At 59.5% G+C, this 15,777-nt stretch overlaps 2 protein-coding genes across 2 annotated transcripts in view; one reads left to right on the plus strand and one right to left on the minus strand.

Moving 5' to 3' along the window:
* Positions 1 to 6,982, plus strand: part of FAM234A (family with sequence similarity 234 member A) — an 11,282-nt gene extending 4,300 nt beyond the window's left edge. The window contains exons 2-11 of the mRNA XM_007957447.1: positions 2,763 to 2,879; positions 3,050 to 3,241; positions 4,216 to 4,346; positions 4,535 to 4,667; positions 4,910 to 5,039; positions 5,331 to 5,471; positions 5,662 to 5,737; positions 5,889 to 6,044; positions 6,595 to 6,697; positions 6,771 to 6,982. Coding sequence (XP_007955638.1) covers positions 2,763 to 2,879; positions 3,050 to 3,241; positions 4,216 to 4,346; positions 4,535 to 4,667; positions 4,910 to 5,039; positions 5,331 to 5,471; positions 5,662 to 5,737; positions 5,889 to 6,044; positions 6,595 to 6,697; positions 6,771 to 6,982 — 1,391 coding nt within the window. The remainder of the gene's footprint in view (positions 1 to 2,762; positions 2,880 to 3,049; positions 3,242 to 4,215; positions 4,347 to 4,534; positions 4,668 to 4,909; positions 5,040 to 5,330; positions 5,472 to 5,661; positions 5,738 to 5,888; positions 6,045 to 6,594; positions 6,698 to 6,770) is intronic.
* A 3,085-nt stretch (positions 6,983 to 10,067) lies between these two features.
* Positions 10,068 to 15,777, minus strand: part of RGS11 (regulator of G protein signaling 11) — a 6,230-nt gene continuing 520 nt past the window's right edge. The window contains exons 3-17 of the mRNA XM_007957473.1: positions 15,688 to 15,738; positions 15,323 to 15,429; positions 14,668 to 14,719; positions 14,513 to 14,571; positions 14,259 to 14,335; positions 13,867 to 13,948; positions 12,912 to 12,977; positions 11,969 to 12,016; positions 11,836 to 11,897; positions 11,605 to 11,718; positions 11,410 to 11,525; positions 11,188 to 11,275; positions 10,963 to 11,101; positions 10,251 to 10,333; positions 10,068 to 10,176 (exon numbers count right to left, since the gene is read on the minus strand). Coding sequence (XP_007955664.1) covers positions 10,068 to 10,176; positions 10,251 to 10,333; positions 10,963 to 11,101; positions 11,188 to 11,275; positions 11,410 to 11,525; positions 11,605 to 11,718; positions 11,836 to 11,897; positions 11,969 to 12,016; positions 12,912 to 12,977; positions 13,867 to 13,948; positions 14,259 to 14,335; positions 14,513 to 14,571; positions 14,668 to 14,719; positions 15,323 to 15,429; positions 15,688 to 15,738 — 1,253 coding nt within the window. The remainder of the gene's footprint in view (positions 10,177 to 10,250; positions 10,334 to 10,962; positions 11,102 to 11,187; positions 11,276 to 11,409; positions 11,526 to 11,604; positions 11,719 to 11,835; positions 11,898 to 11,968; positions 12,017 to 12,911; positions 12,978 to 13,866; positions 13,949 to 14,258; positions 14,336 to 14,512; positions 14,572 to 14,667; positions 14,720 to 15,322; positions 15,430 to 15,687; positions 15,739 to 15,777) is intronic.

The raw sequence follows: 15,777 nt of genomic DNA on the forward strand, positions 1-15,777 counted from the left end.
ACTGACCACATCCGGTCACAACGTGGGGGACGACCACGTCCGGTCACAACGTGGAGACTGACCACATCCGGTCACAACGTGGGGGACGACCACGTTCCGGTCACAACGTGGAGACTGACCACGTCCAGTCACAACGTGGAGACTGACCACATCCGGTCACAACGTGGGGGACGACCACGTTCCGGTCACAACGTGGAGACTGACCACGTCCGGTCACAACGTGGGGGACGACCACGTCCGGTCACAATGTGGAGACTGACCACATCTGGTCACAACGTGGGGGACGACCACCTCCGGTCACAGCGTGGAGACTGACCACATCCGGTCACAACGTGGGGGACGACCACCTCCGGTCACAGCATGGAGACTGACCACATCTGGTCACAGTGTGGGGGACGACCACATCTGGTTATGACCATATCTGGTCACAACCTGGGGGATGACTACATCTGGTCACAAGATGGAGACTGACCACATCCGGTCACAACATGGGGGACAACCACATCTGGTCACAACGTGGGGGATGACCACGTCCGGTCACAACATGGAGACTGACCACATCCAGTCACAACGTAGGGGACAACCACATCCAGGCACTATATGAAGAACGACTACATCCAGTCACAACGTGGAGACTGACCACATCTGGTCACTACATGGAGGATGACCGTATCTGGTCACAACCTGGGGGATGACTACATCTGGTCACAAGATGGAGACTGACTGTGTCCGGTCACAACATGGGGAATGACTACATCCAGTCACAAGATGGAGACTGACTACATCCAGTCACAACGTGGAGGATGACTACATCATTGCAGAGCTGCCAGACCACTGAGAATGTGGCCCAGCCAGATTGACACATAGTGTCAACCATCACAGCCAGTATTACTCTCACCTCACATCTTAGTGTTGATTACCACCAGACATACATCGTTAATGCACAAAACAGTCAGACAGTGGATTCTCTACTATTGTCCACATGAAAGGTCAGATAATGAGATAGTTAGTAAATGAGCAATAGGTGTTTTTACTCCACTGAAACAAGAAATTACTCAAGATGGATTATAGATCTGAATATAAGAGCTAAAACTATACAATTTCCAGAGAAAAAAACATAGGAAACAATCTTTGTGACCTTGAATTAGGCAGAGTTTTTAGACATGACACCCAAAGCATGATACTTAAAAATTGAATCTTTCAGTGGACAAATTGGATTTCATAAAAATTAAAAACTTTGGAGCTTCAGAAGACACCATGATGAAAATGAAAAGATAAGCCAGACTGATCACGAATATTACAAATCCAGTATCGGGGGCATAGACACCTGTCCCTCACTTATGCAGTCGTTGGCCTGTGTGTGTGTGTACATCTTTGATGGCCTGGCTGAAGGCCTTTGTTAGCTCTGGTAGTTCGTTTTGGTGGATTCTGTAGGGCTTTCTACCGCATCCTGTCACCTATGGGGTAAAAGGCAGGCTTTTTCCTTCCTCTCCAGCCAAAACCATTGCCTCGACTCGGATCTGACTCATAGCAACCCCTCCTTGGGTCTCCAAGGTATCTTGTGAAATGACAGTATCACTATGGAAGTAGACTGCCCAACCTTCCTTCCGAGGAGTGGCTGGTGGGTTTGAACCACCAGCCTTCTGGTTAGCAGTCAAGTGCCTTAGGCACTACACCAGCAGAGCTCCCCCTCTCTGGTCTAGTTGCCTTTTCTCTCTTTTCTCAGCCGGTTTCACTGGCGAGGACCTCCAGTGCGATGTGGAATCGAGTGGTCACTCTTATGTTCGTCCTGGTCATCGGGGGGACGTGTCCCTCACCCATCACTAAGGACGACCCTCATAGCTGCCTTTCCATTTGAGGGCATTCCCTTCTATTCCTAGTCTGCTGAGAGTTTTTCCCATACAAGGGTGTGGGTTTTGTCACATGCTCTTTCTGTGTCCACTATGGGGCCTGTGGGTTTTGTTCTTTATTCTTTTGTTATGGTTGTTACGTTACTTTAGTTTTTAGAAATTAAACCGGCCTTGCAGTCCAGAAGTAAAACCCGCTTGGTGACGGCATCTGACCCTTTTTCCAGTTGCCGGATGTGTTTACTAATTGAGTCAAAGATCATTGTGTCTGCTAACGAAGCATGCTGAACTTTACCTTCGTTCCATGTGTTGTCTGTGTGTGGCTCTGATCACCTGGTCATTCTGGACTCAAACATGTGGCTGCTCAGGCCCTCTTGAGTTTCTTCTGACTGTGTGCATAGCCTTCCAGACAGCCAGGAATGTGTGGGATGTTTTCAGGACCACCCCTGGCTGTGCACATTTGCATCTCTGGTGAATTTAAGGCCAGTCATCCTGCTTGCCCCAGCTGGCTCATCTATAGGGCCTATACTTTGCCCTCGGAGTCTTTGAATTAAAGAAAGGAAGAGCCCCTAACAGGTAGGGAGGGGTGGACAGGCTATGTAGATCCCAAACTGGTCTAGTGAGGGATTCGGAACTGAAGGTGTGCACGGCGTCCATTAATGTGACACCAGGTGTCCTCATTGCCTTCCTGTTGGTTAACACCTGACATTACCATCTGGTGCATAGTGTTCGCTAGTGTTGCTGCTGTTCCAAGGAGCTGTGGGAAGTTCTAGACCTAGTGAGCTGCTTGGTATGGGGGTGAGGCCGTGGTGGCAGGTTCTCACTGGCCCAGTGCCCCCAGCACAGAGTCACTCAGCAGGAGCAGGTAAGAGTGCTGGACTTGACCCTGAGCACAGTGTGGGCTTTTCTTTCCAGCTGCATATGACTTTCTGGCTCTGGAAGACATAAACCGGGATCGGATCCAAGATGTTCTGTTTCTTTATAAAAACGCCAACAGCAGCAATAGTCCCAACCGATCCTGTGCCGATGAAGGTGATTCAGTTTTTATCAGAAAGAAGGCTCTCCCTTTGGTGGGAGGGTGCCCACGTGGTCTCCCGTCCTTTCTGCAGTGTGTGAGACTTCTGGAGATGTCTGTCTCGGGGGGGGGGGGGGGCAACCTCAGTTCCCCGTGGGCAGAGCTGCAGGTGTGACCGCTCCCTCAGGCTTCTCCTCTCCCTGTGCCTTTGTGGCCGCTGCATCGGGGGCCAGCGGCACCCTGTTCTGGGAGAGGCCCGCAGCACAGGACGTGACCCTCATGCAGTGCAGCAGCGCCCAGCAGCGGGCCCATGGGGTGTTGTCAGCCTGCATCCTCGTCGGTGGCCCTGGATCTGTCATCGCGCTAGACCCCTTCACAGGTAGGCCACCGGGCAGTGGGCAGAGCAGGCATCCGAGTGGCTGCAGGCCTTGTAAAAGGGGAGCCCAACACCCCAGGGGTAGGACCACCTGGATGGGGGTGGTGGGAACGTCCAAACGAGGATCAGCCGGTGTCCGCCTCAGGGCTGCATCCTGCCGCCTCGGCTTGAAGCCGTGCTGCAGGGGCAGGTTTGACTGAGCTCCGACCTCAGGCAGCCCCCCTGGGAGCTCTGCCAGGCTCCTGTTGGGAATGCCCAGGGGCGGGCCAGGGTGTGGATGCTGAGGCCCCAGGGCATCGGGGCCTGCCATGAACGGGGGTATGTCTCCGGGCCCTGATGTAACAAGGCCTGTCCAGGCATCAAGGAGAGGAAAAAGGAGAGGATTTGGCTGCACAGGCCTCTTGCACCTATAAGGTCTTAAGGAATCCTGAGTCTTGCCACTAACTCAGTGAGTATCAGCATTTCCCTTGCAAACTGGTTTTCAGGCTACGGAGGAAGCAAAGGGCAGGCAGCAGCCCTGTGGGAACAGAGGGCTCAGTCCACAAACCGGGTTTGGACCAGGCTGCATCTGGGCAGAAGGCTGTCTGTCAGGACCAAGCGGGCCCAGCAGGAAGATGCTTCTCCTTAATGCCTTGTCTGTGTCGGGGCACAGCTGAATCCCTGACAGCAGGCCAGGGTCCCAAGAGGTGGTGGAGAACGGTCCCTTCCCACCCATGTAGGCAGCAGCCACCTTCCTCCTGAGGGCCAGGTGTCCCAGAGCCACCCTTGTTCAGTGTCAGACAGTGGACTGTGGAGAAGGAGGGGGGAGGGCTGCAAAGCCCTGCGTCCTTTGTGTGATGGTGGCTTTCTGGGCATAGCGAGCTGGCGCCAGCCCCACGCACCCTGCAGCCTGCAGGGCTGCCGGGGGCTGTGCCTGGTACCAGGCTGTGGTGACTGCGGGTTTGGGGCCAGCACTCAGGGGCGGTATTTGTGTTGAGGGGAAACCCTGTGGAGCCGTCCCGGCAGCCTGGAGAAGAATGCATCCATCCTCAGTCTCCTGCTTGGGGTGCCCGACGTCGACAGCGATGGGCTCCCTGACCTGCTGGTCCTCACCAGGGAGAACAAGGAGGTACACGTGGGCCCTGCACCCCACCCCTGCATCCGGGGTGCCCAGGGAAGTGTGCCTCCACCCCCTGCAGGACTGGACCCCATGAGCTGGTCTGGGGCCTGTGCCGTTGGCACCACGGAGCCAGTTCAGGGCTCCCTCTCTGTCAGGCAGATGGTCAGGTCTATCTGTGATGCCCGTCATCCCCACAGGTGAACAGCTACGTCTACTCAGGCAGCACTGGGAGCCAGGTGGGCCACAGAGGCAGCCTCAGCACAGATGGGGAGGCTGGCTCGATCCTGCACGTCACCAGGACAGGCGCCTACTACCTCCTCTTTCCCTGCGGTGGGTTAACCACCCCTTCCCTCTCACCCTTGGAGGAGCCTTGTCTGCGGAGCCCTGGGGCTGCTCTTGGCTTGCCAGCCGTGAGCCAGCTCCCACAGGGCCAAGAGCTCAAAGAACCAGCCTTCCTGGCAGCAGGCTATCCTCAGGCCTGGGGAGGTGCCACATGCCCTGGGAGCTGGGCTGGGGACCACACCTTGCTCAGGCCCCCAGCGGTGACACCCGCTTCTTTACATCCTCAGCAGCAAGTTCCCTCTGTGGCTGGTCCATGAAAAGTCTGTTTGAGGAGATGACGGGGAGAGAGAGCCTCCTCAGGACGGACCCACTGTGGGAGCGCGCCATCAACAGCACCACCAGCAGGGTGTCCTCACCCAGGTTGGTCTGCACACTGGCGTCCACCACACACCCAGATGGAGGATGGGGTGGGCCCAGGGTCCAGAGCAGCAGGCCAGTGGGGGCAGGGCCCTGCCCCTGGGGAGCACAGGGCCATCACGGGCTGAGGTATGAGAACAATAAAGGAGAAGGAAGATCGGGAGCAAGGTCCTCGATGGGGTCTCACCTCCTGTCCTCTGGGGGCATCTGGTCAGAGGACAAAGAAATGAGGGGTGTGTGGATGGGTCAAGGGGCCCCAGCCATTCACATGAGGCCCATGCCCACCCCCAATAGCTCTGGAGCCATCCGCTACCAGATGCACGTCCCCGGCAAAGCTGGTGAGGACCTGCTCCTCGTGGGCTCTGAGGCCTGCGTGCTGCTGGATGGGCAGGACCTGGCACCCAGGTGGACCCTCAGTGACGCCCAGGTCTTCAGGTACGAGGACTCCTGGGATGCTGGGCCGTGGTCATGGTCACGCTACCACAGCCATCCGCTGCTGATGAGGAGTCAGCCCCAGCTGGTTGGCCCCTGTCCAGGGCCCAGGTGTCCATGTGTAACCGCAGGAAGAAAGTGGGTTGGGGGTGCCTGGCCCAGGGATTCCGTTCACGTCCTGCTCCCCTTCCAGAAAACCCATCCTTGGTCACTACAAACCGGACACCTTGGCAGTACTCATTGAAAATGGAACTGGCATCAACAGACAGGTGGGTTGCATTTCCTACCAGCTCCCACTGTGGCCACAGCTAGACCGAGGGCAGTGCCATGCCTGGCAGGTCTCTCAAGGCTGTTGCTGGGGTAGGGGGCCCTCGGTGGGACAGCCCCCGTGCCTGCTGCCCGCAGCTGTCCTCTCTGCAGATCCTGCTCCTGGACCTCAGCACCGGGGCCATCCTGTGGCATCAGCACCTCCCAGGCCTCCCCGGGGTCCCGCCTTCCGCCAGCCTGCTGACTGCAGACCACCGCTCTGCCTTCTTCTTCTGGGGCCTACCTGAGGGGGTCGATGCAAACCAGACGGTATGGGGGGTGGGGACACACACTTGGGGCCACACGCCATGTCAACAGCAGCCCAGGCGACCTACAGTCCCACCCTGAAGCTGACTGGGGACAGGTCTATGGGTAGAGGAGAGCCATGCAGGCAGGGCTGGGAGCACCTGAGGACCAGGTCCCAGGACCAAGGTGAGAGGTGAAGGAAGTGATGATGAGGCCTGGGTTGCAACCGGGTGTGGTGGGGACCAGACCAAGCACTAGAGGAGGGACAGGCTGGGGACCAGACTGACACCCAGTGGAGGGACAGGCTGGGAATGAGACTCAGGAGGGACATAGTAGGGACCCAGACTGAGCACAGAGGAGGGACAGGCTGGGGGGACCTGGTGTGGGGGACCAGACCAAACACCTGAGGAGGCACAGGCTGGGGAGCTGGAAGACGGGGACATACTGAAGTTAGCATTCGGGGACCTGGTGGAGATCCCAGTGGACAAGGGGTGTCCGCAGTAGTAGCCAGATCATCTCCCAGGGCACAGTACGGAGCTGGGGGAGCTGAGCTGGGGTGGTCGTGTCACTCCAGGAGACCGGAGGTCCTGCCCACAGCCTCTACATGCTTCACCCTACTCTGCCCAGCGTCCTCCTGGAGCTGGCCACCATCTCTGCCAACATCATTGCCTTCGAGGGTGAGTGTGCCTCATGGGGTCCTCATGGGGTCTAGGGTCAGGAGGGGCACCCCTGATGGCCGTGTCCACACAGCCGTCCTGTTCGAGCCGAGCCGCCACGCAGCCTTCATCCTGCTGACGGGCCCAGAGAGCCCAGCCGCACCTGGACTGGTCTCAGTGATCAAGCACAAGGTGCGGGACTGCATCCCGGATAGCAGGGTCGTGCGTCTGAGCCAGGATCGGGCCGACAGTGACCAGGCCATCAGGGACCGCTTCTCCCGGCTGCGGTACCGGAGTGACGCGTAAAGCTGCCTCCAGGATTAAACCTTCAGACCCACCCAGGTGCAGCAGGTCTCAGGACCACTGCCCTGCTGTCTCTGGGGCCATGACCATCCCCCATGGGTGAGAGAACACTAGGGCCCACTGCCCTGCTGTCCCTGGGGCCACGACCAGCTCCCGTGGGGGAGGGGACACTAGGGCCTGCTGCCGTGCCCATCCTGTGTGGGTGAGGGGATGCTAGGGCCCCCTACCCTGCTGTCTCGGGGCCATGTCCATCCTCCGTAGGTGAGGGGACACTAGGGCCCGCTGTCCTGCTGTCCCTGCTGCCCCCTGGGGCCGAGCCTGTCCTGTGTGGGTTATTGACGCTAGGACCCAGTGACCTGCTGTCCCTGCCACCTCCTCGGGCCAAGCTCATCCTGTGTGGGTGAGGGGACACTAGGGCCCACTGTTCTGCTGTCCCTGCTGCCCTCTGGGGTCGAGCCCATCCCATGTTGGTAAGGGATGCTAGAGTCCACTGCCTCTTCCCCATCTCCTTGAGGGCCCCACCGGCCCTGATCTCACACTGGAGCTCACTCCCTAGGCCTGCAGCGTGGGGCCCTGCAGACCTAACCCACCTGTGTGCTCAGTGCTTCTCCCCTGGCCAAGGCCATTCTTATGGGGGCCCTGGGTGTACTCAGGCATGTCCCTTGGAGACTGCTGCTCCCTTCCCCCGTACCACCCCAGTGTCACTGTGAGCCCAGTGTCACCACAGATGGGCCGAGCATGGTCTCAAGGCAGCTTAGCCCCAAACTCCCCACGCCAACGTGCCTCCAGTGAGGCTGGGGTGACTGCACTGATGGGGAGGCGTGGAGGGGGTCTCTCTCGTATGAGGCTCCCTCACCATGTGTTGGTGGCTCGGGCCGTGGCCTGCCCCTTTCTGGTGCTTGCTGCTGAAGCTGCCTGATGCAGGACTCACCTCTGTGCCTCATGTCCCCGGCTGAGGGCAGGCATGTGGGCTCTGCCTCAGACTTCCTCAGGCTGTGGTTTGGGACAAGGCAGCCTGATGCCAGTCCCCTTGGGAAGGCACTGAATAAACCTTGCACTGTTCTGTTCGGAAGCCCCAGGATGGGGTGAGCCTCTGTCTGTCTGTCTGCCTACTCCCCAGGTGAAACGGGTGTGCTCCTAGAGGGGTGGACTCTGCGATTTGCTGGCTAGGTTTCAGAACCAGGGTGGGAAGGGCAGCCAGGGAGATGAGGAACTCTTGACGTGTGCTTCCCAGGCCTGCCAAGTCAGGGATGGAGAACAAGGTCCAGGCGTGTCTGGACTCTGAGAACCCCACTGCCTCATGGCAAGCCAGCCCTGGCCTCCTGTGAGAGGGCCACCACGGACCTCCCGTGGGCTGGAGGGGTCAGTGAGCAGGTACTACCAGGGACCAGAAGCAGGAAACAGTGAGGCCCTCAGTGCCACCTAGGCATGCATTGTAGAGCCTCAAACACAAATCCTTGCCTGCGAGACGCACAAACCACAAACCTCTAACCTTCTGTGTCCCAGGGTCTGGGGACAGGCTTTGTCACAGGAGGCAGGTCCACGTCCCCAGGAAAGCCCAGACTAGACAGCTCCACGGGCAAGGGCTACAGTGTCACGTATCCAGGGGGAACCACAGGGTTAGGTCACCTGCTGTCCCCAGGGACCGTGGTGCTGGACAGGCAGGACCTGGTGCCGGGGTGGACCCTGAGGCTGTCCTGGGCTGACGTGAACATGGCAGAGGCCATGCCCAGTGCCAGGCTATGGTGACCAGCTTTGAGGCCAGCACTCGGTGTTTGTGACATTCTTGAGGTCCACCAGGGGCATGTCCATGGGCCACTGTGAGCCAGCCAGTGCCAGATGGCCAGAACTGGTCAGGTCGCCTCTGGGAGGGTGGGAATCATCCCTGGGTGGAGCACTGGGTCGGGGCCAGCTCTGGAGTTTGGGCCTAAGGGCACCCCTGCTGTTCACTCCTACCTGTAAACGCCTGTACCCAATAGCACTGCCCCCAGAAATTGCAGGAGAGAGAGGGCGGCTCCTGTCATGTGGTGACCCCCAGGCTCCATCTGCCCTTTCCATTCTCCACTGGCCCAGCATGCACCTGCACCCTCACATGGCCCACACTGCCCTGCACCCACAGCCACCAGAGCACAGACCCCTCTAACGCTGACACCCCAGACAGGTGACTCTTCAAAGTCCACAGCCTGGGCCCCTCCTCAGTTCCACACAGCCTGGTGTATGTCAGTGGGATGCCCTAGAAGATCTTCACCCCTCCTTCATCACACATGTGCATGTGCCTGCATCACACTGACACACGTACACACACACCACGACCCACAGCAGGCAGGCCCCGGGTGAGGTCATTTATTTCTGGGGAGGGGGAGGTGCGGGCCATTTCAGAGGCCCCCAGCTGAGCTAGTGAGAGCTGCACACACAAGGACCAGCTCAGATCTTCACCTCTGGACCGTGTGTGTGCGCGTGTGTGCGCGTGCACGTGTGTGCGTGTGTAAGGTCTAGCAGACACCCATGACCTGGTGACCCATCACCGGGGGCAGTGATGGCAGAATCGCCTGTGCATGGTGGGGAAGCCACGGCCTCCTGAGGTCCAGATGTGGGCACTTGCTGGGATAAAGCCTGGAGTGTGGACAGTGACTGCCACAGTGAGTGTGGCGCCTGCAGAAATTGTCAAGTGTGTCACTGGAAGGTTAGGGACACGGTGCAGGTGGAACACTGCACTTCCCACTGGAGGTCGGCATTCCTGTGAGCAGTGATAGGCTCCTGCCCAGAATTCTCTGGTTCAGTGATTCTGAAGTTGTGGACACCCAGCACTGAGGTCACACCTCTCAGCCCCTGTGCCCAAAGGCACAAGGTGCTGGGGGCTTTGCCTGTCTTGGCCCACATTTCTTCCCAGAGCACAGCCCACCGGACCACTGAAGTTCTTTGGGAAACTGGAGCCTGGACAAGTTCCTCTAAGAAGCAGGGTTCGGCCCAAGGGAGAGGAGAGGGGGCTGGGGCTGGGGGACTGGGGCTGGGAGGATGGACGGTGAACGCCGCCACGGTCCACAGCAGGAGGGGTGGGAGGGCGAGGCCCGAAAAGGGCTGCCCCCACCTAGGCCGCCTTGTCCCCATCACTAGGGGCAGCCGCCCCGGGCTCTCCGGAGGCAAGGAGAGCAGGACTGGGACTGGAGTGTCGTGGCCTCCGCATGAACGGGAACACCCTGGGGGCAAAGAGGGTATGAGTGTCTGAAGGTGGGGGGTCGGGCAGGTGGACGCAGGCCCTGCTGGCACTCACCGTCTCTTGGTCTCTGGAGGGAGGACAGCCCCCTCCAGCAGGTCCCTGTACATGTCAGACTTCAGGAACCGTGGGTAAGAGTCCTACAAGAGACGGGGCCCTCAGCCCAGAGCTGGGGGCTGGCTCCCCAAAGCGTCCATGAATGGAGAGCAACCAGGGGCAGGAAATGTAATGGAACAAGGGGGTGCAGCACTCGGGGAAGTTACGAGGCAGAGGAAGCAAATACAGGATCAAGTCTGTACATCATGGCTTACATTAAAACAGGGAAAATGTCCATTTTCAGTCCTTCAGTGGGAGGAAGGAAACAAGATGGTGCCAGACTGACTGACAAGGTAGGTATAACCTTACTTTCAGATTTAAAACTGGGAGAATAGTTGACGTGATCATAAAACAGGCAACTAAACAGCCCTTAAACACTGAAGGTGAAACAAACCAGGCCACCAGTGTGGCCAGCCCAGAGGAAGCTTGTGGGCAAGAACAGTGCATGCACGGGGGACACCGAGCCAGGCCAGACATGCCTCCCCAGCCCAGCCAAGGGCAGGACCGGTGCGGGTGTGCGGGTGTGCGTGGGCAGCCCCAAGCCCCTCCCCGGCCCACTCAAGGACAGGACCAGCCCGTGTGTGCGTGCGTGTGTGGACAGCCCCGCCCCGGGCCATGTGTGTATACATATGTGGACGGCCCATCCCCGGGCCGGAGCCCCTCCCCGGCCCACCTTCTTCATGAGCATGTAGATGTGCATCTGGGCGTCGTCCAGCACGTAACGGTGCGGCTGGCCCAGCCCCTCTAGAGTCCGCTCCATTGTCCGGCTGTCTATGTTGACCCAGCGGGCTGCCCCGGGTGCCAGGAACTGCCTGGGAAGGGACATTCCCAGTAGGTTCTGGCCAGGCCCCACCACCCGGCAGCTAAGCCCACTCCACCGTGCCCCCATCACACTCACTGGTACACATCGTCCACCAGGGCGGGGATGCCGGCCTGGCTGCCATAACGCAGCTCCTCGCATGCCTCCCAGAAGCTGAGATTCTCGGCTGGAGGTGCAGAGTGGCTCGGGGATGTCAGGGGGTTCAAGGTGGGCCAGGGGAATTACAGGCGTCAGGGTAGGTTGGGGGCATCACGCTGGCAAGGCAGGGAAGGTGGGACCATGAGCTAGGGCACATCTCACCACTGAACTCCTTCTTAAGGAAGTCCATGAACTGGGCCCGCCCCACAGGGTCCTCCAAGAGCTCCAGGAAGCCAAAGGCCCATCGCTCCACGCGCAGCTTCATGGGCACAGCCACCCTGGGGGTGTTAGGGGTCATTGCTCGCCCGCCGGGCCACACACACCTCAGTCCCCACCACCCACCGGTCCCTGGCTCACATGGGTGCGTTCATGGCCCAGTAGGTAGTGTCATCCGTGATCCAGGGGTTGCTGGGCAGGCATCCTGACATGATGGGGTCATGTGGCCTGTACTGGCTACTGAACTTCAGGTACCTGGGGAGACGCCAAGGATGCAGTTCCCAGGGGCCTGAGCAAGAAAGGGTTGTGGGGGCTCAAGGAAGGGTCTGGGCTCCAGCCAGGGGTCTCCCTCAGTACCTGTACCCCACTCACGCCTCTAGGCAGATGGAGGACTTCACCCGAGTCCTGCCCAGGGCCTTTCTGCAGCGTTCGACCTGGAGGACGGGAGCCCGGTGAGGCAGCCCTGGGCTGGGACCCTGATCCCACCCAGGCCCCCAGGACCTACCTCCTGCTTGTAGAAATCCGTATTCTTGGTCTGCAAGAGGCCAGTGGGCTAAGTTAGCAGGTGACCAGGAGAATGGCCCCCTGAGGAACAACCCTCACAAGAGCATCTCAGCCCACGGCCCCTGTGTCTGAGGCCCCAGGCCCTGCTCAGGAAAGCCCCTCGCTAATGGGCATTCTGATTTTCCAGGGGGCCTCTGAGGTTCTCTAGTCTAGATTCCAGACTGTTCCATGGAGCCCTAGGTTCTCAGAGCTGCCTAAATTACCCCAAATGTGATTAGCGTTTAGTGTTTATAGATACATTTTAAAGAGTCTATAAAACTCAACATACTATGCGGAACACATTACTAATGGGGTCACACAGAGAACCCCATCTTGATAACTTGTGATCCCAGGTTTAACTTACCATGTTCAGACCCAGAACTCTTGGCTGGGGGAGCCGTGGCTGTAGCCCCACAACCCTAAGACAGTCTGAGTTGGCCCTTGTCTTGGCCAGATCCCCTGCTCTCTCCCTTTTCGGAATCTGCAGACCCAGGGTCTGCTGTGACTGTGGTGGGTGGGCTTGAACACGGGTCTCTGCTATCTGACGTGGCCAGTGCCCTCTGGTTCCAGGAGCGGCCCAACCCTGACACTGCCCGTCCCAGGGAGGTGCCCCTCCCTCCTGTGTCCACTGCACGCACTTGCACCACAGGCAGCAGGAGGAGCAACAATAATAACCCCCAGGAGTATTAGGTGGAAGGGGAGGTAGCTGGGGAGGCCAGGGGAGTAAGACAGGAGCCCACCCCAGGACAGGGGTGGCCAGGTCACATGCCATTGGGGTGGACGGATGGGTGGGTGAACAGAAGGAAGGATGGACAGCCCCCAACCCCGCCCAAAACCTTTCAGCGGCAGCCCTTCAGCCAGAAGGGCAGCACTGGTGGGGGGCGGGGTATTCAGGACACTCCCACCTGCACTCGGCTGGCGGTGCCTGCGTCCCGCTCTGGACCCTGTTCCAGCACACTGGGGACTCCGGGCTGTGGGGGGGGGGGGGGGAGCACCGAGCCTTACCTCCGAAGCTCTGCACACAGGGGTCGCCCTTTGTTGCAAAACATGCTCGGATAGCTTGGGACACCGCCCCGCCTCACCCCAGAGCTGGGGCGTCCTACACATCCCCTTGGTGACATGTCCCCTCCTCCATCCCGCTCACCATGCTCCCAGGCCCCAGGCTGAAACCTTAAATCCTCAACCTCTTTCTTGTGACCCTTAACCCTCACCCGTGTGTCTGTCCATCTACCCACATGTCCTGCCAATCCATCCTCAACACACTAGCTGACCCTAACCCCTGACCCCTCTATGGGTCTCCCGCCGCCACCTCCGGAGCCACCTCCCAAGCCACAGACCTGCCAGCCCCTGGCCAAGGTCCTTCCACCTAGGGTTCCCAGTGTTCTGTCCACCACTGCCTGTCCAACCTGGCCCGTGCTCGGCTGGAAGCCCCACTCCCACTTGATGAGGTGACAGGCCCTTCTGGTCCCCTTTCTTCCCATTTCCCAGCAGCCACTTCAGGATGGCTCTGTGGCTGCCCAGCAGGCCTGGGGTGGCCCCTCACGTCACCATCACGAGCCCTCATGGCAGTGGACCTTAGGTAACCCACCAGGACCAACCTCCTGGAGAGTGGCCTCTCCCCTTGGTTTCCTGTGCCCTGCCTCAGACCCTGGAGAGAAGCCTGTTTCTGAGGTGTGGGGGCCTGCCTCTTCCTCACCAGCTCTGGAACTAGGGGCTCTGAGGGGCAGAAACTCTGGAGAGTCAGAGAAGCAGGAACTTCTGTAGCTGGCACCCCCAGAGGCTTCAACTGAGGCCCTAAGGGCCAGAGAACAGAGGCCAACAACAGGACCCCCACACCTCTGCAGGCACAGAGGGACTCACCGGAGGCCTGTTCACCAGCCAGTACATCTGCTCCTGGCAGGCAAGGACCAGCCGGTCCCCCTTCCTGCGCCTCTTGGCCGCCCTGGCAGGGCAAAGCAGAGTTAGGGGGAAACCGGGCTGATCACAGTGCCTCCCCACCCCAGGCAGGGTCTGGCCGGGGGCCAAGCTTGGACCAGCTGTTGGCTTCTGGCTGCTAGTGCAGGCTGGAGGTAGGTGGGGGCATGGTTGGGCCTAGGCAGTGAGTAAACTGTGGGTGTGGCCAGTGGCGTGAGTCTGGTTGGAGGAGCCGTGGTCTGGGCCAGGGACTTGGGCAGAGCGTAGGTAGGAAGAGAGCTTGGTCAGGCAGTGATGTGAGGGCTGGGTGTGGTGGAGGGTTCGCAGGGGAGTCTCACCGCAGTTGCTCCCTAGCCTGCATCACTACCAGGTCCCACGTGTGGTTGATCTTCTCGTGCAGCTGGTTGTAGTGGTCCTGAGGGGTAATGAAGCTCCAGTGGGTAACCCCCTCCCAAGTGCTGGATTATCCTGGGGTCCTGGAGCCTTGGGTGGGGCTCAAGTGGACCCAGTTTTGCAAACTCTGAGCACTGGGGGCCGCGAGTGGGGTTGTGGGTGTCTTTGGCTGGACTCAGCCTAGGAGGGAGGGTCTCACCTTCTCGTGGTCGACCAAAGCTCCCTGCTTTCGGATGTTCTTCTTGGCCAGATAAATGGCTGGAAGGAAGACGGCCAGGCCATAGGGGACAGACCTCGCTACCCACAGCATGGCCCTGAGGCTGCCAGTCTGGGAACCCCACCCCCCTCACTCACCATAGTCCAGCTCAGCTGCTGGCCACAGAGTGCTTGCCCAGAAATACGGCGTCTGCGGTGGGCAGGGACAAGGGTAGCCGGGGCCCCCTGGGCCTTGGCCACCCTGGGGTCACAGCCCCACTCACAGGCTCTGAGTGGGAAGGGGGTGTCTGAGGATCTCTGTGTCCACACAGCATGCAGGCACAGCTAAACACTAGATATTCTGTCCCCCCTAGCTGAGCTAACGGCTCCCTGGGGACTCGGGGGGCTCCTGGGACCCTGGGGGGCCTCCCTGACTCCAGCACTCTGAGCCCCTACCCCAGGTGGGAGGCCTGGGGAGGCACTGAGGGAGGGGTGGGGCGTCCATCATGTTGGTGGATCCTGTTGAAGTATATGTCCCTTGGTGCTCAAGCCCCACCCTTTTCTTCAGGATTGGGGCCCAAAGACCTCAGAATCGGACAAATCTTCACCAGAAATTATCCTTTATGGGGGTCACTGTGCTGTGGCCCCAGGAAGCCTGAAGATTTCGGCACACGGACTCCCTCTAGTCCAGGGCTTTAGGGGAGGGGGCCATGGACTGCCAGGCCCGTGACGATATCACCCCACTTCCAGCAAGCTCTACCCTCCCTGGGGTCTCCACTTGTCGGAGTCCCACCTTCCCCAGGCCAAGCCTGACCTGGAACCTGTAGGGGGTCTCGTCGGGCAGGAGCACCAGGCAGCAGGGGTCCCGCAGAGGGTATATGTAGCCATGCCGTACCAGGAGGGTGCCCAGGTGCAGAGACTCTGGGGGGTGTCAGTACAGAGGGGTACCTCGCCTAAGTGCCCCTCACCCCAGCACACGTGGCCAAGCCCTGACATCTGTGGGTGCAGACTTGGGGGGGTGTTAGTGCAGGAGAGGGGTACCTTGCACAAGTGCCCCACCACCACAGCACATGTGGCCGAGCCCTGACATCTGTGAGCCCCCAGCCCTAGGCCATCAACACAGTGGCTCCCCTAGAGCCTGAGGGGAGAGTGTGGGGATGGGCAGGGCTGAGCCCTCACCCTCCTCGGAGACGGAGTAGTTGTGGATCAGCCACTCCACGATATCGCTGCCTGCACAGAAGAGGTTGGGGTGAGGGAAGACGAGGCAGA

The sequence above is a fragment of the Orycteropus afer genome, unplaced genomic scaffold (genome assembly GCF_000298275.1).
Source record: "Orycteropus afer afer isolate SDZICR_OR568_19922 unplaced genomic scaffold, OryAfe1.0 scaffold00751, whole genome shotgun sequence".
Taxonomy (NCBI): Eukaryota; Metazoa; Chordata; class Mammalia; order Tubulidentata; family Orycteropodidae; genus Orycteropus; species Orycteropus afer.